We start from the raw sequence: 25,916 nt of genomic DNA, 5'->3' as shown, positions 1-25,916 counted from the left end.
TAGATGTGGAATTTGCTCATAAATGTCACCTTGATACTGTATTGACCTAACCTTTGTTAGATTGTTTTGTTTCATAAGCTGAAGTCTTATTTTAATTACCCAAGCAATAGAAGTGACTGTCTTGCCTAGAATATGTGTCAAAGGTTAGGCTTGCATGCAGGAGCAATGTTTACTCATTTCCCACTCTCTGGGGATCCTTGCTGAGAGTATTATTGAAGACTCACAGGTCGTCAGAGATGCAGAAAGGAAAAGGTTGGTGCCCAGCACAAGCTGCTGGCAGAAAATCTGTCTATACCATGGACATTTCTGCATATCCGTGAACAGTTCAATATCTTATTTTGTCATTTATTGCATCTCTCTCATCTAATAGACAAAATCAAATGGTGAAGATTTAAATAAAGTAGCAACAACAGTATGCCAGTGTGTAGCAATTGTTTGCTAATTTTATTCACTGTAAATATTATTTATACTTTGTGATTCCTATGGCATTCTTGATGAATAGTCAAAACAACTTGTTTAATTTAAAACTTTCCAAGGTAGTATTTTATTAAATCGCCTCTAATAAAATTTAAGATACAGCTATAAAACACTTCACATTTACAAAAATGGATATAATGTCTTGTGTACTTGCCTTTAAGCATAAAGAACTACCACATTTTCTTTTTAAAAATTTTTGTTTTTATTTTCCATGATAATAGTTTTTGTAGATATAGGGGTTCCCTTCCTTTCTCTCTTTTTTCTTCACTCTTTCCCTCCCATCATTTTTACCAATAGTATTATAGTGGTATAATGGAGACTAGCAATACCTGGAAGTAAAAATATGTTGCATTGGGCATCACTACTCCTGAATAAAAGGAAGACTGTGAAGCAGTTAAATATACTAAGTGTAGTCCTTTTTTATGATATGCTTTTCATATCTTCATTAAATTATCCTTCTGTGCTTACTAAGGTAATGATGGTTTAATGTATTAACTTATGAAAGCTCTGTTTTTGCTGCTTACATATAATTTTTTGTTCCTTCTAGATATATGAATGACTTGTTCCGGTGTTACCTGTTTTGTTGTTTCACGTTTCCTATATAATATAGTACAATTTTAGTTAGTAGCTTTTTAGTAAGTGAAGGTGAAACTTTTTGAGATTGCTTGATTTCTTTTGTATTTGTCATTATTTACATGATATGATTTGATAGGTATACTCCCTCCTCTTTCTCCCTCTCCATTCTCCCCTTCACCCTTTCCCCCTATATTGTTATAATAGTATTGTCCTTCTGTAACAGTCTCAAGTCCAACATTATTCTGTTTAACTTTATGATAGATATTAACAATGGTGGAAAATCTAGTATCATATTGTCAAGGTATATTTAACAGTTTCATTGTGGGTCCTCTTTCAATTCGGGAGTAGAGATACATACTGCCACGTATCTTCACGTCTCAATATTGTTAATCTGCATTATGCAGTTCATCTATGAGCATATATTTATATACATGTTTACCTATATATTCTGTATTTTGCATGCACGTTGCCTTAAATCAGAGAGAACATATGATATTTGTCTTCTTGGGATTGGCTAATTTCACTCAGCATAAGATGGGACCATTTTGTTGCAAATGGCAGAATTCTTTCCGATGGCTGAGTATTATCCCATCTAGCGGATGTACTACAGTTTGTTTATTCATGACTATCTACAAGCATCTGGGTTGTTTCCACTTATTCCCTAGTGTAGATTGTGCTGATATAAACATAGGATTGCAGGTCACTTTTTCATATGCAGATTCCACTTCCTGTGGATATATTCTCAGGAGTGCGATAGCAGGGTCACACACTTGATGAATTTTTAGTTGTCTTAGCACTCTCCATATTGACTTCCACCGTAGCTTCACTAGCCTATGCTCCACCAACAATGACATGGAGCACCTTTCTCCCCACAGTCATGCCAGCAGGTGTTGTTCGCAGGTTTATGTATTAGGCCACTCTCACTGGAGTTAGTGGAACATCAATGTAATTTTTATTTGCATTTTCCTCAAGACTAGAGAGCATGAACATTTTTTTTCATATATTCACTAGCTATTTGCATGTTCTTTTGAAAAATGCATGCTCATTTCCTTGGCCCACTTCTTAGCAGTTTGTTTGTTTTGTTGTTACTGAGTTTCAGAAGCTCTCTGCAAATCCTGGATATGAATCCCCTATCTGTTATGTAGTATAAAAATAACTTTTAAATGAAATAATTTTAAAATAGCGGGGAAGAACCTTAAAATATTTTAAAATAAATGTAACCAAAGGTGTGGAAACCCTCTGATAAAAATTATAAAACATCAAAAAAGGAAATAGAAGATATTAAAAGATGGAGAAAATTACCATGTTCCTGGACCAGTGGAATCAACATTATCAAAATGTCTGTATTACCAAAAGTGATACACAGATTCAGTACAATGCTGATTAAAATCCTAACAACATTCTTCTCAGAAATGGAAAAGTTCATTTGTAGCACAAGAGACTATGAATAGCCAAAGGTATCTTGAACATTAAAAATGAAGTTGGAGAAATCATAATTCCAGACCTCAAGACATACTGCAGGGCAGTGGGCATCAAAATGGTCTGATACTGGCACAGAAACAAAGATAAATGGAGCAGAATAGAAACCCCAGAAGTGAACCCATGCATGTACAGTCAACAAATCTTCGACAAGAAATTTGAAAATAACCCAGGGAAAAAGTCTTGTCTCTTCAACAAATACTGTAAGGACAGTGGTTATCAGTCTGCAGAAGTAAAGAAACAAGACTCCCACCTGTTACCTTATGCAAAAATCAAATCTAAGTGGCTCAAGTACCTAAATCTATACCCAGAAACCATCAGACTATTACAGGAAAACATAGGAAGCATTCTGCATGATATAGGCATTGGTAAAGACTTACAAAAGTCACCTATGGACCCAGCATAATAGCATAGTGGTTAAAGTCCTCTCCTGACATATGCAGGGATCCCATATGGGTGCGGGTTCTAATCCCGGTGGCCCCATTTCCCATCCAGCTTCCTGCCTGTGGCCTGTAAAAGCAGTTGAGGATGGCCTAAAGCCTTGGGACCCTGAACCTGTTTGGGAGAACCGGAAGAGCTCCTGGCTCCTGCCTTCATATTGGCACAGCTCTGGCCATTGTGGCCACTTGGGGAGCGAACCATCGGACAGAAGATCTTCCTCTTTGTCTCTCCTCCTCTCTGTATATCCACCTTTCCAATAAAAATAAAAATAAATCTTTTTTTAAAAAGTCACCTAAAGTACAAGCAGTTAAAGCCAGAGTGAACAAAAGGGATTGCATCAAAGATGGTTCTGTTCAGCAAAGGAGATGATCAACAAAGCAAAGAAACAACACATTGGGGGATTGCTTGATGTAACAGTTAAATATGTGTGTGCTTTTTCTTGCAGTATTTTAAATGGGATCATGTAGTCTAGGTAAATATACATAGTTTATTATAGAAAAGCAGACCTTTTGAAAGGTCAGCATCCACTGATATAAACCATCTAGCAAGCGTATCCTTAGGATACTTAATGATTTCACAAAAATATATGTATTAGTGACCATATTTTCCCCACTTGAGTATGAAGTGTTTGAGATTCTTCCTTTGGCTATTTCCTACAAGTTGATATTCTTTACCATTATGTTTCCTTGATCTCTCATGTTGACTCTATAATTCCTTGCACATACAGAAGGTACCCATTGCCTTTAATATGGGTGATTACACATCACAGGCCACTTTCCTCACTTCATCTGACAGATATTTTTACCTCCTGTGATCCCTTGATCCTGTTCCATTTCAGTGATGTACAGGGGTTTATTGTTAACAAGTTACTCCATTTCTAACATGTTTAAGTATTTGGTTTTCCTACTGCCTCTTAGAAACCACCTGTTGGTTGGCCCTCTGCTGCGCCCCCCCCCTTTTTTTTAATTAGCCTCCTCTTGCAGTTCCTGCTTGGCCTGTTCAGTTTAGTTGCTGTCACCCAACATTTGAATTATTTTTCTATCCAGGTCTGACTTTGCACACACACCCAGGATTGCAGAGTCCCCCTCAAGATAGGCATTTGCTCGTAAAGATCTTTGCCTACCTCCAACAAGTCTAGTGCGTGCCAAGTTTGTGCTAGTTCCCACTTACCATCAGCTTTGCAGAGTGCCTCCTTAAGCAGCTGGTCTGTCTTAATACCAGTGTCCTCATGTTGGTTGAGAGGTGGTTCTGACTCCTGTCCATCCTCTGCTGATCATAATGCTTAGAGGAAGGGAGCCCTTTTTCTCATCGTTGCGTCTTCCACACCCAGCATGTTTTGTGAGTTAATGAAGAAGCAGTCGCGAGCCAGACTTGCAGATGATTGTATTTGCAGCACTGTGGACTCAAACTGTATTAAGGGAAAGTGCGAATAACTTGTAAAAAAAAAAAAAAGTCTTACAAACACAGTGTCTCAATGGTGTTGAGAACTGTTGCCTTTAGTCGGGGAGATGTTTGGACAGAAACAGATACATACTTTATAAGGATCATTCTATTCAGGAGATAGAAGAAAACAAGTAATTTGGAAGTTAGTGGAGAGTTTGATCTATTTGGTGCACTCTAGGAGTAGCCTGTGTATTCATCTTGAATAAAATATTCCATCGACCTTTTTTTTTGAATCTGAGAAAAAGTGTTCTTCTATTGCTCAGACACTGGAATTTCTTATTTTGTGAATTTTGTGTTTAGTCACCTTGGATATTTAATTTAACTTGACGTTAAAAACAAGTTTGTAAATTGATGCTATAATTTTTATTTTGTGGTGGTTATTACAAAGGGAATTTTAACAATGTATACCATAAATTCTTAAGTCCTTGAAGATAATAGGACAGATATCGACTTGATGTTTATCATGTATGTTTTAAAATTAATACATTGCTCTTCTAAAGTAAAAATATCTGCTAAAAATAATTCAGTGTCATCAGGTTTTTACCATGTGCCTAGCATACATTAGCAGCTAGTGGAAAAATGATGAATGAATTAGTCTTTTTCATAAAGATTTTTTAAAATTTTGCAATGAATTGAAGTTATTTTTTAAATATTTTGAGAGGTGGGAAAAGGTGAGACCTAAGAAAGGGAAGGAGCTTCCATCCATTAATTCACTATCCAGATGCCTCCAACAACCAGGGCTGACCTGGGAACCCATCCAGGAGGTAAAATCTCCAGCCAGAGCACTGACATGTGCAGCAAGAACCCAGTCCCCTGCAGCATCACAGCTGTCTCCCAGTCAGCACTGACAGGAACTAGAGCCAGGTTCAAACCCAGATACTCCAGTTTAGGGTGCAGGTCATCCAACTGGTAGGCTAACTGCCTCCTGCTAAAAGTATTTTTCATCATAAAGAGGTAAAAAATGTTTACAGGGAAGAATATATTTCTTCTACCATAATAAGTTATATGTTCCAGCTTTAAAGAAAGGGCAGAATGCAATATTCTTATGAAATCTAGAAAAACCATAACTACAATTTCAGAAAGTTGTGAGCCCCAAGGTGGTTGGAAAGGAGGAACCAATATTTATTGAATTTATTGGACAGTGCTAATTAGCTTTGGTCCACAGAGCAAATACCTGAGAATAGATTTGCATAAAGTATTCTTTTCTGCATGAAAGCATGCTGCTTTTTGTCATACTTGAATTTATTTAGGTCTTTCTCCTGTGATATCATTCATGTTAGCTATGTGATATGTGTACCTTACAAAGGTGATTTTGGCATTGCTTATACTAGACAAAGTTGCCTTTTTGATAGTTGAAAACCTGTCTACAGTATCAATTCCTGTTGGTCAACCCAATATAAATAGCATACTTTTATCAGATGAGCAGTAGGATATTGACAAAGAGAGACATTGTCTGTAAGAGTTTTTATTTACCAAGGTGTAAGAAACAAGCAAGTGAAATGACAGGATTCTAAGAACTCAGGAATAGATTGTTAGGATCAGCACTTTTTCATGGCAAGTAAAACATCACTGAGAATTAAGTAGTTTGGTTGCAAAGTTATGTAGCGGTTTAGGATTATTATTTGTTCTGGTCAGGCTTTTTTTATAAGTTATAATTGCATGTGAACTTGGTGCTAAGTGTCACTGGTGTTTAATTGAGAAATGAGGCAGAACTTAAAATTCTAATTCACTGTCTTTTCTAAGCATAACTCTGATTTTACTAATGTGTCTGTCTTCCAGATGATTCATAATTACTTGGCAAAGTTTCTTACTAACATTTATGTTTTTCTTTGTAGCCTAGAGTTTGCATCTTAATAATTATTACTTTTAGAATTTTATTATGCACTTAGAATGTAGCTAGCATTTCATTATTATTCTTTCAGATGATAATAAAGAACTCGAACTGTATGCCTAGCCATTTAAATAGCTTATTGTTATGTTGCATTTGAACAAATTGAAACCATAACATAATTTTCATATTTGTGTTTAGTGAAGGAAGCTCTTTGCATAGGAAAAAAAGATGGAAAATGAAATGTTTTGGGAATCAGACTAGCAGAAAAGGGACTGAAGCTGCAGTTTGTAAACTGGTATGGAGTGTAGGGAAAGACTGGAATTTTGAAGGACATAGAAATTCCAACACTATTCCCAAAGTCCATATTCCACCTACATTGAAATATTAAATTGGAGAAGTATAGATGATATAAATTTATATGCTATTAATTTATCTTTTTACTGTCCTATTTTATAAGGGGGAGACAAAATAGTTATTCCTGATGTGATAATCGCAGGACTACAAAGATTTTGGAACTAATTCTGTGAATTTTCTATAGTAGTCTTAACACTTTTTTGTTGCCTACAAAACTATCATTCACACCAAAAAATTTAATTCTGATTCTTTCTCAGCTTCCCCTGGAAAAGGTAATTATTCATGAAGTATTATATATGAAATAAATATGTTGAATCTGTTGTAATTTTTTTTCTCCTCACCATGGCAGGATTCCGTCATTGAATAGCAGAGATGCTGGGGAAAGGAGATAGTTTTTTAAGCAAGTTTTATGAAGCCAGATATGCTTCATGTATGGATGGCAGTGTTTGACTACATTCTCTGAAGAACCATCTCCTGTCCAGTTCCTATAGTACGCAGGGACACAGTCTTTATTACCATAAAGCATTAATTTGAAACAATACATAACTCAGTATGGCTTCTGACATCCTAGCCTCTTGGAATTATGGGCAGTTTAGGAAGGAGTGGCCCTGAGAAGGGAACAGCCTTTTCAGTTTACATATTCTTAAGATGATTCGTTGGCTGTCAATTTTTGGCTCTTGTTATGATGAATTTAAGCAAAAATTTTACCACATTAAAATATGTACATGTATCTACCTTCTCAGTATAAAACATTGCTGCTTTTGAGTGATGGTTATACACTTGATTTTAAATGAGACTTTTATGTGCTCTGCTCATGTTTGAAGCTGTGTGTCTTGAATTCCTTTATTCACTTCAGAAAAGGGTGAAGGAGGAAGAACAAACGCTCTAGGTAAATAGATGGAATCCAAACCTTACATTTGAGGCTTTGCAATGGCAACAGATCCAAAGTTTTGTAAGGAACTCATGGAAGTTTGCAAGAACTGGTCAGGTTGGAAGTTCTTCCAAGTTAAAATTGTCGATGTGGGATACTTTTATAAACTAGAGACCTCTGATTCTGCTTCATGTTTCAAAAGTGCATTACAGAAGAATGTCTATAAGAAGGTTAAAGATACTGTTCAATACATGTGCATTTTTAGTTAGCTGTGTTGGCAATCTCTGACCCCTGGGTCACATCCAAATGTGATGGTCTGGAGGCTTTGGCTTTCCCTGATGCTTTGCGGATCAGGAATACCAATTTTGCATGCTCTCCATTTTAGCTTATAAATCAATAAATCATGTCTGCACATATCTGAATCTTTGGGCAATGTGTCTGAATATGCCCCTTGCCATGCAAGCAGGTGTATCACAGGAAGGAAGGAGGGAGGTCAAAGGAAAAATAGGGAAGAGCAACCAACAATAAAATTGAGTATTTTTATTTTGAAGACTTTGAAATTTTGTGAATTTGAGGGCTAGATATTGTGATATAATAAGTTTACTTCTTCGTTTAAGAAGCAGATTCACTTCCTATGTACTAGCAGTTGCTGGTGAGACTAAACGTGAAGACTACAGCTGGGAACTCAGTTCAGGTCTCCTGCATGGGTACCAGAAACCCAAGTGCTTGAACCATCACCACTGCTTCTCAGGGTGTTTATTAGCACAGAGCCAAAGTCAGGAGCTGGAAGAGGAATGTGGGCATGCAAATGGGCATCTTAACTGCTAGGCTAAATGTCTTCACTTGTTTTATTACTACAAGTTAAGCTTGGTCATTTAGATAATAAACATTTATCTCATAAATTTATGAAGTATGGATAAGTAAGGGAAAGTTGAGACAGATAACAGTGTAGGAGCATGAGGAAGGCATAGAATTCAGTACTGAGACGAAGAACTGACTACTGAGTACTCAGCTGAGAGGAGTAGGTAAAACTATTTTTCACCTTGGGTATGGGGTGAGATATAGACAAATGCAAGTCTATGCCAGAAAAAAGATATACCATGTTAATGAGGACTTGACCTGTACAGTAAATTTCAATTACTTGAGCAGAATTGTGTAAAAAAGGAATGATGAGACAGGTCCTCAGGATTTCTTCTCAGTCTTAAAGTTTCTACATTGCTTTCATGTATGCCACATGATCTCCATCCCCATGCCTCACTGCTTTTTTATGTCCCACATGTGCTTCGTGTTAACTCTAGTCTCAGTCTTCAGTTCTTGAAGCAACTTGCCCATTCAGCATGTTCCACCTAAACTGTCTTAGATTTTACATCTGATTACCACCTTCTCTTAAAAAATTACTCTCTAATGAAGATCCTTTCCTAAGTATGTCTATATATACATATAGACATCTGCTAGCATTTTTTTGCTTTATTCCTCCCCTTGAAATATAAGATATATGAGGGAAGTGCATGTTCACTGTTTTCACAGCTGGAATCCCAACACCTCAGCCAGTTCCTTCACTTCAATGATCTGCAAACATTTTTGTAATAAATTAATGAACTTGGAGGACAAAGAACAAGTCTATAGCTATACCAGGCTATACACCCTGAATGCGCCCAGTCTCGTCTGATGTTGGAAGCTAAATAGGGTCAGGTCTGGTTAGTAGTACTTGGATAGGAGAACAAAGAAAACTGGGTTGTGCAAAGTTCTTTGATCCTGTTTACTTTTTCTCTGTGTGACTGAATTGTTAAAAGTTCATGTTGGTTGTAGGAAATAAACCTGCTCAGTTATGTTAGACGGATGAAGGTTATGATAAAAGGGTCAGAAAATAGCCAAGGAAACCATCTCCATAGTCAGGCTAGAGCTCAGTGCTTTCCATGAAAGAAACAGTCCACAGCAGACTTTAAGGGACATTTCTACACCAGTAGGTTTGGAAATGATTTATCCTAGACATCTTTAAAGATTTTGTTTATCTGAAAGCCAAGATTAACACACACACACACAGAGTAAGAAAGTGAAAGAGTGAGAAAAAGAGACAGAGGGAAAGAAATCTGTCTGCTGGTATGTTTCTTAAGTGGTAGGAATGGCCAGGCTTGAGCCATGTTAAAGCTAGGAGACAGGATCTTCATCTGCACTTGCTGTTTGAATAGCTGGGGCCCAACACTTAGGTCATCTGCTGCTGCTATTCCCAGGCCATTAGCAGAGAGCTGGACCAGAAGTGGAGCAACCATCAAGTGCACCTGTGACCATAGGAGTACTGATATTGTAGGTGGTGGCTTTACCCACTGTACTAAAACATTGGCTGTATCTTGGGCCATCTTTCTCCGAAATGAGAAATCCTTGTTATCTGATGACTTACAAATCTACCTCCAGCTTTCATGTTTGATAAGAGAAAATTTGATTAAATCCTCTAATGAAAGCAGATCCTTTGGATGGGCTTTCTTCTCAGCCATTGCTGTCTCACATGTCCAGTGCATTTATTGTAGTCTTTGGCTAATCACTACCTCTGAAATACTTGTATGTGGTTGGAAGAATGATGTGGTTTGACTATCTCTTGAAGTAGAAAGAACAACATGTGGCCACTTGCCCATAGATCAACAGAGCCAAGTGTGAACATGTAAGGCAGTGAGAATTCTACAGATGGTCCAGCAGAGGGATTAGTATTTTTTGTTGTTGTTTTTTAAAGTTTATACAGTTTTTTTTTTTAAAAAAAACATTGCTTTTACAGTACACCAGTGGGAGTTACTTTCTCCTAGAATTGAAGCTAATTTGCAGGATCTCTCAATCTTTGACTTCTTAAACAAGAGTTCTGTGTCTTGCTTCCTTGCTTCCTGAGGTGACATTCTATGCCTGGCAGGGAATTAAGTCACCTGAAAGTAATGGGTAACTATCAGGAAGGCGCATCCCTCTTACAGTAGCAGAAAATGACTAGTATGCAGTGGGGAGGGCTGAACTTGCAGTTAGTAAATTATAATCTAGTTCTATGCCTGAATCTAGCTGGCTGTTTGAATAAAAGTGGTTTCTCTACTATTTGGTTCTCAACTCTGCAATTTACCATAGATGATAAAACCCTTACTTTGAAATTGTGATTTTTCTTCTTTGTCTTCTGAGAATGTAAGGGGACATAGCCCAGGGCTGTGCTCCCAAACTCGACTAGTCATACCCTTAAAGAATGATCCTTCAGGGTTTGCCAAACACATCAAATGATCTCCCAGAACTTTGATGTTATTTAAGGATTTTAGGAAAACTTATTTTTTCTGCTAAAGTGCACATCTGTGATAAAACAGAATGCTAAATTTGCATGAATTTAGAGTAGCACATGATCCTGTATAGTTCTGTTATATTTGACAATCTATAACATCTTTTTAATAAAGGAAGAGACTTCTGAAAGACATTATTTTCACCCTTGATTCATGATTCACTAATACTCCAATAGGCAGTGCCAAGGAGACTCGTCACTGTTTATAAAGTGGGAGAACAGCTTCTATGCCTGATCTTTGTTTTTATATGAGCAATGACAGTGTCCTTCACTTGACTCATCATTGTTTATACAAGTAAAGTAGCTTCTCTGAATAAAGATTTTTAAAATCATTGGTGGGGAGTATTCTTTGTGTGAACAATTAGTTCTTTAGTTTATTTCTGCCAAACTGTCTGCTAGTGCTGAAGCAGATGGTTTCCTTTCAGCAGCTACTGTTCTTCTGTGAAGGCAGGAGCAGTACTTTCTTGGAAAGGGCCTTGCCAGAGGCGGTGAGAAGGGAAAGCCCCCATCCAGCATCACAGAGCGCTCAGTAGGGTTGCCAGGACCTGACACTTGGAATGGCAATCTAGCTAGAAGGGCCATGTGTTTATCTTTCTTGTCAAAAAGATTTTTTATTGTCAAGTCAGATATACAGAGAGGAGGAGAGACAGAAAGATCTTCCGCCCAATGGTTCACTCCCCAAGTGGCTGCAACGGCTAAGAGCTGAGTCAATCTGGAGCCCAGAGCTGCTTCAGGGTCTCCCACTTGGGTCCAGGGCCCAAGGCTTTGGGCTGTCCTTGACTGCTTTCCCAGGCCAAAAGCAGGGAGCTGGATGGGTAGTGGGACTGAGGGGATTATAACCAGCTCCCATATGGGATCCTGGCATAGGCAAAGTGAAGACTTTAGCCACTGGGACAAAGCGCCGGGCCCCAGGTGTTTATCTTAAGACTACCATATAGATAGGTTGGGGGATGAGTTATTGATAATATGATTTGTGTATTTTTAAAAATCTGGAAGAGCTTTTGAATGTTTTTACCATAAATAAACAATAAATATTTCAGGTTATAAGATATGATTACCCTAACTTGAGCATTACAGGATGTATACCTGCATAAAAATATTGCCTGGTATCCCATAAACATGTATAATTTTATGTATCAATTTTAAAAATGAAAAAATATTCTCAAGCAGCAATAATGGATTTCAAACTCTAAGACTAGAGTATTGATAAGATTACAGTCATCTTTTCACTATAATTTTCTCAAGCTGTTTGGGTCATTGTGCTTTACAAATTTTAAAATTTTGTACAATATTGCAAAATTTTACAAAAATTGTACAAATTTACAGATTCATGAGATTGTGATTCCTATACCTTGCTAGTTTGGAAAGCTCACTTAGGAGAGATACAGACAAGATTAAATATTCCAGGGTCCTACTAAAGATATTAAAATGTGCTAATATTTTTATGGTTATGAATTTTTTTTTTACAAATTTCCGTTGGGTGGCATTATATGCCCAGTTGTGTTACCTTTGAGTTCCCCTGTCTTTCTGTTTAGTGGAATCTTGGCTATTTGAGGACAGGAAGCTTGCCCTTGCTCTGTTCTGAAACTGCCAAGCCCTGCAGTTGAGTGCTCCAGACACATCTGATGAATGAATGAATGAATTTGTTATTCTCATGATCAGTTTCCCAGGATCAACCAATCAGATGCTCTGACATCTTGTAAAACTAATTATTTTTTCCTGTGGCTGTGTTTAGGTTTTAAATGAGGCCCCTAGGTGAAAGGCCAGCATATTACTGACAGGCCATTCATCTCCCAGGCAGCACTCTCCTCTCAGTTATTGCCCCAGGGATGGCCATTGCATTAGGCCAGTGATGTCAGCATCGGGAATAGATATGGATCTATATTATGGCAATCACTCTTTCTGCCCTGCTTAGAAGACACAATGGCTGATGCTAGTGCAGTTAGCTGGTTAAATTCATTGAACTTTGAGGTGTATGTGAAAATTATCAGTGAAATAGTTCACAAATTTTCTAATGAGGTTCTGCTTTGAATTACTGCCCTTAACAATCACTTTGGTTGTAGTTGTTGAAATGTGTATCACACTTAATGGAACTGTGTTCAGGTTTTAAGGAAAATGTTTGTTTCATAAACATTATAGTTTGGGAAATCATAGGCTTCTACATACTTTCACATGACTTGAGTTTTAAGTGTTCAGGCCTCCATGTCTGATACTGGAGCAAACCATCCTTTTAATATTACCAGTTCTGTTCTGTGTTGATTGTTTATGCAAAAGAATGACTTGCACAAGGCAAGCTTGAATAAATGTTAAAGGCCAAAACTTCCCATAAGTTCTATGAGGGGATTTCAAAATCAAAAGTCCTGAACATTTTGAAGCCCTGTTTCTATTAAGATTGTAGTTAGCCAGACAACACACCTGTATCGTAGGGGGAAAAGCAAGCTAAAAATAGTTAGGAGATTGAGTTTTGTCTCAGTCATGTGACTTATATTCCCTTACATAATTCATCAAAAATTGGGGGGACTTAAAGACTTATCAAATATGAGTGTTGGAAGTACATATTATTTTGCATTTATAGAATAAACATTTAGATTTTAGGGAGTCCCACTCTAACTGTACCTGTATCCATGGTAAATGTGAATCTGGGGCAAAAAGGATCTAAACAAGTACTGGGCATGTGTTTTCCCAAAGACAAAGAAGCAGTTTGTGATGTGATGAAATGATATATTTTGATATATTTTTAAGGATAACTTTAAAAAGAATAAATTCATTTGACAGGAAGAGATCTTCTATGCATTGACCCACTCCCAAATGCCCACAACAATGGAGGCAGGACTAGGCTGAAGGCAGCAGCCTAGCACTCCACTCCATCCAGTTCTCCTAACATGGATGACAGGCGCCAGCCTCCTTGCTGTCATCGACTTTGAGAGCGGGAAGCCGTGGAGGGGAGTTTCAGACATGGGCAGTTGGAGACGGGATGCAGATGTTGTAAGCGGTGTCTTTACCACTATGCCAAATGCACCACCTCAGGGATGATTTGGGGGATTTCCCCCCCCCCCAGTTAAGCAGCATCAGTAAAGAGAGCTACTTTTGTAATTTGTGCTTTTTTCCATGTCAGAAGCCTTAAAGTGTGGATACACAAGGGAAAATAGAATATTGTTTTTTTTAGGGACCAGGGATGTTAAGCCTGAGCAAGTTTTGAAAGGGTGATCTATAAAAAGGAGATGTGCTTTCCTCAGCACAACTCCAGATGGAAGGAGGCAGGTCAATGGAGAGATGTTACACAGAGAGATTTTTGAATAAGTTTCAGAAAGACCTTGTTAATCAACTGCATGCAACAATAACTGAGTTGTCATGGGGATGTGGAGTGATGTTCTGTCCTGCACATTGCCAAAGGTTAAAACTTGCTGGGCGTATTTTCTAAGGGGAGAGGAAGGCCTATACTAAAGCAACAATAAATGGCTCTTTGAAATGTGAACATCTGTAAACCTAATTTACTCTATTTTTGATCTCATTTATGGAGTGTGATGCCTGCTGTGACAGTAGATTGTGTTAAGTATTGATGGTTGAGCACTCTCCGATGTGAAATTTAACTCATTCCCTCTTTTTCATATTTTAACTGCATTTTTCATTTATCGGTTAATGTGATTATGGTCAAGCATTATTACTGTGGCTTTAGCTCACAAAAGGAAGTACCATAAGGGGATCTTTTGGAAAGCTCCTCCCGTGTATTGTTCAACATCTACTGTATGCTAGTGTCAGAAGCAAGGAGAACATGTCAGAATTCATCATGTCACTGTGCCTTGTCTTATTCCTTTGATACTTTGATCTCTGTAGCACTGCAACGCAGGCAGCAGATTATGATCATTGTGAAAGGTTGAAATGCTAACTGATTAGGAATGAGGAGCCAAAAATTGTCCTAACAAATAACCAACGACATAACATTGTGCCTCATTTTACAAAACAAGCATTTAAGTCAAACATTGCGCTTCCTTTATGTCCAAACTGAGGTTAGTGACAGTGTCTTTTGCATATTACCTAGATTTAACTTTATCTTGGCTAGGATTATACATTTTGCATTTTAGGTATAAGGTCAGTAACATACCTTTGTTACTGTGCTACTAGTTCATTTTCCAAACGTAGCGTGGATTAACCCAGAAGAAATAATAGCCAGAAAGATAATATATTTTAAAAATTAGGAATAAGTGTAACTATAAAAGCAAATTATAGTGCATGATTTTTAGCACATGTAAGTCCCATTTCTTGATTACTGTGTGTTAGTCCCTGTGCCTTTGTCCATTTTAAATGTAAGGATTTTACTAGGCCATGTGTTACGGTCATTTTGTTCCATTTAAGATAGACATAGGGGCTGGTATATTTATGTCGCATGCTAATCCTCCACCTCTGACGCTGGCATTCCTTATGGGCACCAATTTGTGTCCCAGCTGCTCCAATTCAAGTCCAGATCCTTGCTTACAGCCTGGGATAACAGTGGAGTATGATTCAACCCAGAAGCTCCTGGCTTCAGATGGCTGCTTCTCCAGCCATTGCAGCCATTTGGGGAGTGATCCAGCAGACTGAACATATCTCTCTCTCTCTCTCTCTCTCCTTTTCTCTGTAAGTATACCTTGCCAATAAAAATAGATTTATTGATCTTTTAAGAAAATCCACGAGGCAGCTCCATGCTTCAGCTCCATATTTCATGTCTTACCACTTTTGTTTAACCTCTGTGTGGTGTATGTGTGTGTAATAAACTTTTTCATTTTTTTTCTCTGAAAGGCAGATACAGAGGCACAGAGAGAGCTTATATCTCCTTATTCACTGCTCCAGATGCCTCCAACAACCTGTAGGCCAAAGTCAGGAGCCTCAGATTCCATCTCCCATGTTTATGCCTTTAACTCAAGTACTTGAGGAATTCCTGCTGCCTCCCAGGGTAGGCATAAGCAGGAAGCTGGAGTCAGAAGCAAAGCCAGACTCAGATCTAAACACTGTGATATTACAACCCAGTTTCCTGAACAGTGTGTTAAACAGCATGCTTAAATTTTTGTTAAAAAAAAACAAAAGAGGGAGAGGGAGAGAATGAGTGCATACATACTTCCATCCATTGGCTTACTCCATATATCCTCCTAGTGATCAGGACTGGGCTAAGGAGATCCTTGAATCCAGTAGCTGAATAGCTCTCCCAATTGCCTTGGAGCATCACCCTCAACTCCCAGTGTCCATATTAGCAGGAATCTGTACTTAGGAGCTAGAGCTGGAGTTTGAATGTAAGTACTGTAATACAGCACATGGGCATTTTAACTGCTAGGCTAAATGCTTCTTTTGCTTTTTTTTTCTTTTGGTGTTTGAATTTGTATGTTTGTGAGTGTTGAAATGTCATCATAATTACCTTTGTTTCCTAAAATATTCTGTGAATTTTAAATCACTTCTCAAGAATGCCTGATTTGTGTATGTGAAATGGAGCTACTGTATCCATCATTTGTCAGTTGGTGGTGTTTGGATTCTCTTCATGGATCTTGGCAACAGACAGCTGCAGAGAAGGCCAGAGCTTTTCACTGGCCTCAATATGTGCTGCCACCTGAGCCATTTCAGCTTTGAAATTGTGCGATCTTCAGCCTCTATTTAAAAATTGGCATGAAAAAGAGTAACCCCGAGAGTCTACCAAATGAAATACCTTTCTGGCCCTCAAAATGCTCAATAAAACAGAAACTAACTATAATTCTCATTCCTAATTGTGCAAGAACTGTCTTGTAAGCCAGAGTCCTTTTTCCAAATTCCCTTGAGTTTGAACATTGCTTCATTTGTCCTGTTTTGGAACTATTACATGTTGTTTTAAGTTAGCAATGATAACACAATCAAATGTATGCAATGAACGCTTGACATGCTTAGGGCACCTGCAGTGTGTTGCGAACGAGTCTTATAAACACTTCACCCAGAAGAGTTCTCATGCTGAGTGTTGCTCTTGGAAAAAGAAAATAAGGTCTGCAGTTTTTGTTGGGGCACCATCTTACAACATCTGGTGGGGAAAGAGTCTGTGAAAGATGTAGGAGTAAAGCCAGAGTTCTAGGGGTGTAAGGGGAAGATGGAGCAACTTGTAACGTGCCTGGGCAGACGCAGCAGCTGAATTGGGCTTAAGGACAGTGTTTTCAGTCTTCTGTGTTCTGATTGCCTGCATTGATAAAGCAGTGTTGACCGAAACTTCATGCATCTGTTTTCTTCCATATGGGATGATTGCTTATTTGGAAAACTTCAACTGCTCACTGAGTTGTTCCATGTAGTTTTTGAGGTCTTTTCTCCAGGAGCCTGGAGCTTTAGAACCCAGCGGGAATCATTTAGCCTTTATTTAGTATGACAGTTACAGCCTATGACAGCTTCAGTGTGGACCGTCATTAGAATAAAAACCATGATGTATAATAAGCAGTGGCTCAAGTCCTTAAATGTACTTATGAGAGATGTTTCTTGGAAAGGAGCTGCTTCACCCTTAAAAAGTGGCTGTGATGCTGTCTGTTTGTGACCATTATTGGTGTGGTCAGGCCTGTATGCGATTGAAGCTGCTCTTCTCAAAAAGGAAATATTGAACTGAAGTCTTCATTGCACAAAGAAATGCAAAGAGAAAGGACGGATCTGTATCTCAAATATTGTTGATGCTATTAGTTTAGACATGCTCCTTTTATTGGTTCTGTTTTGCAAGCCTAAATTCAAGCCTGAAGAGTTTCTCCATATAAATGTCTTAAGTATTGCAGTGGCACATCCATCACCTTTTTGCTTTTGAATTACAAAAATAGGCTTAAGATATGAGTCTTATTCTGGGTAGTGTTATCCGTACACAGAAGGGGTGAGTTTCCGTGGTGATGAAATCAGCCAAGGCCCAAGAGAAAAGTAATAGGCAGAAAGGATAGAGTTGATGAAAAAATTGATTCTTTTCCATTAAACCCAACGTGATGTGTTTTTTTATGAAGCAGGCGTCCGCCAAAAGAAATATTTTTTCAATGAAAAAGAGATTGATGGTAAGGGAGAGGAGAAGTATGTAAGGAATCAGAGTGTAAATATGTGTCTTATTCTATCACCATCTCAAATAATGAGAAAGTTGAAAAGCATTGCAGTAAATGCCTTCAAATATTTACTTGGACTTGGTGGTACTAAATTTTTTGAATGTTAATAGTTTTCTTTTTTAAGGTGCAGTTATACTTCAGGTATTAGTACTTTCTCAGTGCTGAACTATGTGTTGCTTGTTTTCAGGTTTACCAAAGATGCAGGTCATTAGGAACTACACAGGACTCCCACCCCCTGCCCTTCATGAAGGACCCCCGTTACACATCCAGGCAGGCGATACAATTGAACTTCTCCGAGGAGATGCACACAGTCTGTTTTGGCAGGTATTTCCAAATTATAATCTTTTTAAAAGATTTAGTGAATGATTTATTACTGCTTACAGAATGAAGCTCTTGTCTTTTAGAAACTGATGGAACACTTTCAGCTTCAGAGACTTTGCATGATGTGAAAGAAAAAAATATGTATTAGCCTTTGTTATATTTACCAATGCCGAAATAGCAGTGAACATTAATGTGTTAAAAAAATAGTAACAGTGCTATGAGTCATAATTAACATTTTTATTAAAAATTCAGGCTTTGCCAAAGCATTATTTTTCCAAGCCTAGTACCTGTGGGTATGATCTCATTTGCATGGCTTTAATATATTAACAGTTAACTTCAGGAAAACTACCTAATTAGCTCACTAGTGACCATTTATGATTGTATTTGATTTTTTCCTACCCATAATACCTGAAGTTCTCAGGGGTATTTGAGACATTATTCACAAAATAGCAAGAAATATGGAAGGTAAGTGAGCATGTAGATATTTACAGGTGGTGAAATCTTTCTTAGCCATTATGTGTGTATTTGGTTAACTGGGATAAATATAGGGACATGTTAATAGCTGATAAAGCTGGATAATAGAGCATTCTTGTTTATTAAATTGTTTTTCTGTTTCTTTGTGCATGTTAAAAATGCTTTCCCCAGAAGTTAAACAATTTGCAAAAAGTCTGTTTTGAGACCTAGGCCTTGATGATCCATAGATTAGGTCTTGAGTGGAATTTTGCTCAAGTTAAAGAGAACAAATGGGAAGACTGAGATCAAATTCTATTGTTATGTGTTGCATTCATTTAAAACTATTCTGTTGTCTGCCCTCTTGGCATATGAGAATGCCCCCAGATCAAGCACCTACCTCCAACCACCATTTTATTTCTTGTAGCTGATGACTTTTCCAACACTGCACCATTCGTAAATATTCTGCTCATGTATCTCATCCTTCCCATTTATACTTCCTCTTTATCTTCTCCTGCATTGTTCAGTCTAACCACAAACATGCCTGCCTTTTTATGCCATAAGGTTCTCTTATGCAAGTCTTATCTTTCATCTTGGATTTTCCACTCCATATATTGTCAGTCTGCTCTTGAACTCTAAATTTTCAACCTCCTGTCTATTGTTACCTTTTCTATAGTGTATGACTATGCTCAAACTCTTTGTATAGCTCAAACTTTTCTCTGGCTATGTCAGGCCCTCTTATCTCTCCAAACCCTTCCTAACCTCTTTCTCTTCTGTACATAAAGCAAAACTTGAGTAGCTCACTCTGTCTTTCTGTGTCTTATAACAAAGACTCCTACAGAAACAGCTTCTATTTGGGTCATTCATGCTGCTTAACAAAAAGCTTACATTAGAGATATGCTAGACTGTACATATTTAAAGTGTTCAGTTTTGTTTTATTTTGACAGTTGAATTAAACTAAATTATTAGTAACAATCAAGAAAATCAATGTTATCTATCACCACCTCTTGTATTTTGTGCCTGTTTATAATCATCTGTCATGCTGCAGCTACTATCTCTTTCTATCCTCCTCCTCCCAACCTTCAGGTGACCACTGCTCTATCTTCAGACAGTAGCTCAATGCATAGTATATATTCTTTTTGTCTGCCTTTTGCCACTCAACATAATTTTCTCAGAATCCAACTATATTTCTTTGTTAAAAATAATTGTTTTTGTATTACTGAGTATGAACTCATGGTTACAGCATGATTTGTTATCTAGTGTGGATGGACTTTCAAATATTAGATGCTTTAGATATAAAGGCAAATCTAAAAAAGCTTCTATGAATATTCACAGATAACTTACATGAATGTATACTTTTATTTTTGTGAGAAATACCAAGAAAGGAATGGGTAGATCACAGGTAGATCTGTAATCAAAATGTATAGAATTACAGAACTTTTTTCAAAGTCACAATGCCAATGTTCTATTTCGATCAACCGCACAAGAGAATGCTAAGTGCCCCATTTCCTTGACAACACTACATGTAATTAATCTTTTTAATGTGATCTATTCCTCATGTGGCACTTCACTGTGTGATTTGAGTTTGCATTTCTCTAATGACTAGCAATGTGGGACATGTTTTCCTGTTTACCATCCATATACTTTCAGTGCTGAAGGGCTTGTTCAAGTATGTCATTTAAAATTTCAAAAATTTTAAGTTCTGTTTTCTTTATATAGAACTTTTAAAATGTTAATGTGCTTTGGATACAAATACTTTATAAAATTTTCTGTTGCGTATGTTTTCTCTTAACCTGTAGCTTATCTTTTTATTCTCTTAGTAACGTTGGAGATAGAGCAGAAGTTTCCTTTGGTATAGTCTATTTTTTTTAATTTTTCTTACTATAGATAACACATCCAAGAAATCTTTTCCTGTTATGTGGATACTGTCCTGTGTTGTTTTTCTTTCTAGAATTTTAAACTTTACATTTAGATTTATGAATCATTTTGAGGCATTTTTGCAGATTGGATGAGTAGTGTACATATTTTGCGGCACATGGATACCCAAGCCATAAAACAGCATTTGTAGAGTGGATAATCAACTGGTTTATCTTTGTTTTCACAGACAAAGGGTATAGGCCAAATTATAATTGTAGGTCATCTTGACAGTTCTATTCCCTTGATCTCTTATCTTTATTCCAGTATGAGTCTGACTTAATTATTACAACCAATAAGAAGTCTTGAATTTAGGTAGTGTTTGTCTTTCAAATTTGTTCCTTTTTCCAAATATGATTTGGCTATTCTGTACCCTTTTCCTGAGTTTTAGAATCATCTTTTCAATTTCACTAATAAAATCATATTGGTATTTTAATTACAGTTACATTCATGTTAGTAATAATAGCAAAATTTACAACCTTGACTCTTCTGAACACTGAGTGATCTTCTACCTATTTAGGTCTTCTTTAATTTTTTAGGCAGCCTGTTGATTTTCAAAATTCTGATTGTTTTTTGTTATACATTATTAAACATTTCCTTTTGATGCCATTATCAATGATAGCTTTAAATTTCAGTTATTGTTCCCTTATAGTGCACTAAAATGCAATTCACTGTTGCATTTTCAATTTTCTCTTGTAACTCTTTTCAAAATCACTTGGTTCATGTAGGTTTTCTTCTTGATTCCAGGAGAATGTTAAGTAGATAATCAAATTGCTAATAAAATGTTTTAGTCTACCTCTGTAATATGTATACCTTTTCCTTCTGAAACTGTTTATTTGATAGGCAGAGCAAGAGTGAAGAGCCATCTTTAACCTGTTGGTTCACTCCCCAGATGTCTGCAATAGTAAGTGTGCGCCAAAGGCCAGGGACAGTAGCTCTATGCAGGTGACCCACAAAGTTGGCAGGACCCCAAGTACTTGTGTTGTCCTCTGCTGTCTTCTAAGGAGCATTAGTGGAAGGCTGGATTAGAAGCCAAGAAGCTAGGACTGGAACCAGCCCTCTGACAAGGGATCTTGGTGTTACAAGGGCAGCTTAAACCCAATTTGCCACAAGGCTAGCCCCCTCTGCGTTTTATTTTTATTCTCTTGCCTTGTGGAAATGTGTAGAACATACAATAAAATGTTAAATACACGTGATGAAAGAATACATCCTTGCTTTATTCCTGAATTTAGAGGAAAAGTATTGTTTTCTACCAGTAAGTATAGTGCTGTCTTTAGTGTCTCATAAATGAACTTTATCATATTGAGAATATGTCCTAATTCTACTTTACTGAGAATTTTTTAATCAGTAATGGGTGTTGAATTTTGTCAAATTCTCTTCCTGCATCAAATGAGGTGATATCATTTTCCTCTTTTCCCCAGCTTATTAACATTGATTTGTCACGTATTAAACCAAAGTTACTTTCCTTATATAAACCTCAATGACAATCATATATTAACCTTTGATATTTTATTTTCTTGAAGTGTGTATCTGTTTTGGGTAACATTTAATGCTCAAAGAATGAATTGAAACTATTTCCTCTCTTCAATTTTCTGTAAGTGATTTTCTAGCAATGGCATTCTTTCTTTCTGAAGTGCTTTGTAGAATTCACCAGGAAAGCTATCTGGGCCTCAAGTTTCCTTAGTAGGAAGATCTTCTTAAGCTGTAAGTTCAATTTCTGTAATTTTGAGCTATTCAGATAGTTTGAGTTTTTAAAGGAATTTGTCCAATTTTCCTAACTTGACAAATTTAATGGCATGAAGTTGTTTACAATATTCCTTCACTGTGCTTTTAATATCTGTAGGTAGGGTGCTGTTTCCCTCATTTGTGATTATTTTTCTTCTTCAGCCTGATTATATGGTTATGGATTTTGATTTTCCCTTAGAACTGGCTTTTCATTTTATTTTTCTCCTATTTTTCTTTTCTGATACCATTGCTTTCTATTCAGTCTTTATTAGTTTCTTTTGCTTCCTTTGGGGTCAACTTGCTCCTCTTATAATTTCTTAATGTAGAATGTTTGCTTGTTTATTTGAACACTCACTTTTCTCTTTCCAGTGTAGGCAGGTAGTTTTCTAAATTTCTAAGTATTCTTTTATTACCTGTGAAAAACTTTAGATTTTTAAATCATTTTTAGTCAATTTGAAATATTTTCTAATTGCCCTTTTATGTCTTTCTTATGGATTTTATTAATAAGTATTCCTTAATTTCCAAAAAGTTTGTGAATCTTCAAATCTAGTTCTCTTTCTAATTTCCAGCTTAATTATCTATTGCAAAAATATAGTTTGTATAAATTAAATAATTTAAAATTTAGTAATTATTTTATAGCCTAGAATGTGGTCTATTTTGATGAACTGTGCATTTGAAAGGGTGTATTCAGCTTCTGGGGGTTAAGAAGTTATACAAATGTCAGATCAAAATAGTTGATGATACTGTTCAAGTACTGTCTCTTTATTGGTGGCTGATAGAGCCGTGCAGTCTACATGCAAGTCTGAAATCATTATGCAGTCTATCTTTCTCTCAGTTATTAACTCCTTATTTTACACTCTAAATCAAAGATACTTCTTCTCCAGGTCCACTCTAATCAACTTCGGTATGATTTCTGAGTTTGACTTCTGGTGGATATCCTCAGACACACTTTCACTGATTGCATCTCCGATTTGTCTGTAACATCAACCACAACCACTGCAAAATCCAGATGCTACAGTATATAGCCTTGCTGAACTAGGCCCTAACCAGAGGGTCTGTGCAGCAGTCCCTGCCTTCGCCGACTGCAGAGGCTACCATTCTGCCACTTCACCATGTCTGCATCATCACTTCGCTCCACTGCCAGCTCCCATTCAGTGGCATTTCACTTGGGGATGCTATCCTATTATTACCCTGTTCCAATCAATTTCCTTATGTTTTTTCTTTTCTTATAGTAATACTGGTGACAATAGCTCCAACAAAGTGTTCATCATATAGTTTTTACATAGTTTTTAAAATTTTTATGATACAGTTCCATAGGTTCTATGATTTCCCCTCATTTCCCCCAAATCCCTTACACCAATTGATTTGGGATATAGCATTATACTAGTATAGTCTTTCATAAACAATCACAACTCCACCATTCTGCTGTTTAAGTGTGTCCTGACATTGTAGGTATGGACAGTGGCAGAAAGTCCAGCATCCTATTGTCAAGATGCATTTAACAGTTTCATTTGGAGTTCATCTTTTATTTGGAAGTAGAGATGTGTACTGCATTGTCTCCTCACATCTGGATATGATAGTCTCTATTACACACTATACATTCTCTTAAATGAAAAACTATAAAATAAAATCAACAGGAAGAAAAATACAGAATTTACAATATGAAGTTAAATAACATGCTACTGAATGACCAGTGTGTCACTGAAGAAATGAAAAAAATAAAACCTTCTTGAAGAAAATGATGCTACAGTATGAATGGCCCGTGTGCCACTGAATAAATTAATAAGAAAAAACTTTTGAAGAAATGAAAATAAAATAACAAATCCCATGAGATGTAGCAAAAACAGTATCGAAAGGGACATTTATAACATCACAGGCTCACGAGAGTAGAAATATCCCAAATAAATGATCTAACAATACAGCTCAAAAAATTATTAAAAATGAAAAGGTGAACACAAAGCAAGAAATGATTAAAATCACAGCAAAAAATAAATGGAACTTAAAAACTACAAATTGCAGTAAAAAAAAAAAAGCACTTTGTAAAAGGCTGAGCAAAACAAACTTCAAGCCAGACTAGCAAAGAGAGAGAGAAAGCAAGTAAAATTAGAGGTGAAAAAGAAAACATCTGAAGAAACTATTTAGGTGATCCTTTCTTGCTGAATGGACCTTTAGATCATGTGGTATCCTTTCTTCATCTTTTTAAATCAAAGTCTATATTATCTGCTGTAACAACGACTACACCCGCTTGTTTTTCTTTGCAATTAGCCTGGAATATATTTATCCATCTTCTCACTTTGAGTTTGTGCATATCTTTGTTAGTGAGATGCATCTCCTGTAGGCAACAGATAGATAGATTTTGTTTATTGATCTGCTGTGCTAATCTATGATGCTTGATTGGTGAATTTAAGCCATTCACATTCAGGGTTAATATGGTAGGTGCATTTAAAAATTTCATTGGGAGTTCTCTTTTTATTCAGGAGTAGAGATAGATATTGCCTCATATTTTCACTTTCCAATATGCTAGTCTCCATTAAGCAGTTCATCTATGAGAATATATATACACACTTACCTGCATATGTTTATCTTGCATTTTTCATGGAGGTTCCCTTATATCAGAGCGAATATTGGTATTTGTCATTTTGGGTTTGGCTCATTTCACTAAGCACTATTGTCTCTAGTGGGGCTCTTCTGTTGCAAATGGTAGAACTACTTTTTCTTTTTTCATTTCTTTCTTTTCCATTGAGCAGATGTACCATGATTTCCTTATCCATTACTTTTTCAACAGGCATCTGGATTCTTTCCCTGTCTTCACTATTGTAGACTGTACTGCTACAAATATAGGGTTTCAGATCACTTTCTCTTGTTTAAAAAAGATTTATTTTTATTGTAAAGTTAGATATACAGAGAGGAGAGACAGGAGGATCTTCCGTCCAGTGATTCGCTCCCCAAATGACTGCAATGGATAGAGCCATGCCGATCTGAAGCCAGGAGCCAGGAATTTCTTCCAGTTCTCCTACACAGTGTCCCAAGACATTGGACTGTCCTCCACTGCCCTCCCAGGCCACAAGCAGGGAGTTGGATGGGAAGAGGGGCTGCCAGGATTAGGACCGGCTCCCATATGGGATCCTGGTGCATTCAAGGTGAGGACTTCAGCCACTAGGCCACTGCACCAGGCCCCAGATCACTTTCTCATATGCAGACATCATTTCCATTGAATATATTCTCATGAGTAGAATAGCTGGGTCATACAATACATTTATGAACATAAGCCAATCTCACTGGGACTATATGGAACATTAATGTGGTTTTTATTTGTATTTCCATAATAATTAGGAAGGCTGAGCATTTTCTCATATGTATTAGCCATTTGAAATTCTTTATTTCTTTCTATTTTTAAAGGAGATGCTTATATATCTTTATTTTGAAAGAGTAACAGATTTGTTTACTGATATATTTGATTTGTAAAACCTAATTATGTCATAACTTTTTAAAATTTTCTATTTCCCTATCACATTATATTTAGATAGTGCTTTTAGGTATATTGTGGTATTTTCAGATTTGTGATTTCATTTATTCCTCACAGCATATAATGTTAGAAGTAGAACTATAATTCAAGTTCTGTGACAACCACTATAATCCTCTTTTTTTCTTTTAACTAAATTGTGCTGGATTCTGTTATTTCTAGAC

General features: G+C 36.8%; 1 protein-coding gene across 4 annotated transcripts in view; it reads left to right on the top strand.

Annotated features, from left to right (window-relative positions):
* Positions 1–25,916, top strand: part of VAV3 (vav guanine nucleotide exchange factor 3) — a 349,285-nt gene that overhangs the window by 271,934 nt on the left and 51,435 nt on the right. For all 4 annotated transcript variants that reach the window (XM_040998716.1, XM_040998713.1, XM_040998714.1 and 1 more), the window contains one exon: positions 18,007–18,143. In XM_040998716.1, coding sequence (XP_040854650.1) covers positions 18,007–18,143 — 137 coding nt within the window. The remainder of the gene's footprint in view (positions 1–18,006; positions 18,144–25,916) is intronic.

Source organism: Ochotona curzoniae, unplaced genomic scaffold, assembly GCF_017591425.1.
Source record: "Ochotona curzoniae isolate NIBS_2020 unplaced genomic scaffold, NIBS_Ocur_1.0 scaffold_1037, whole genome shotgun sequence".
Taxonomy (NCBI): Eukaryota; Metazoa; Chordata; class Mammalia; order Lagomorpha; family Ochotonidae; genus Ochotona; species Ochotona curzoniae.
Note: the sequence above shows the minus strand (reverse complement) of the source record. Positions and strands in the feature narration are given on the sequence as shown.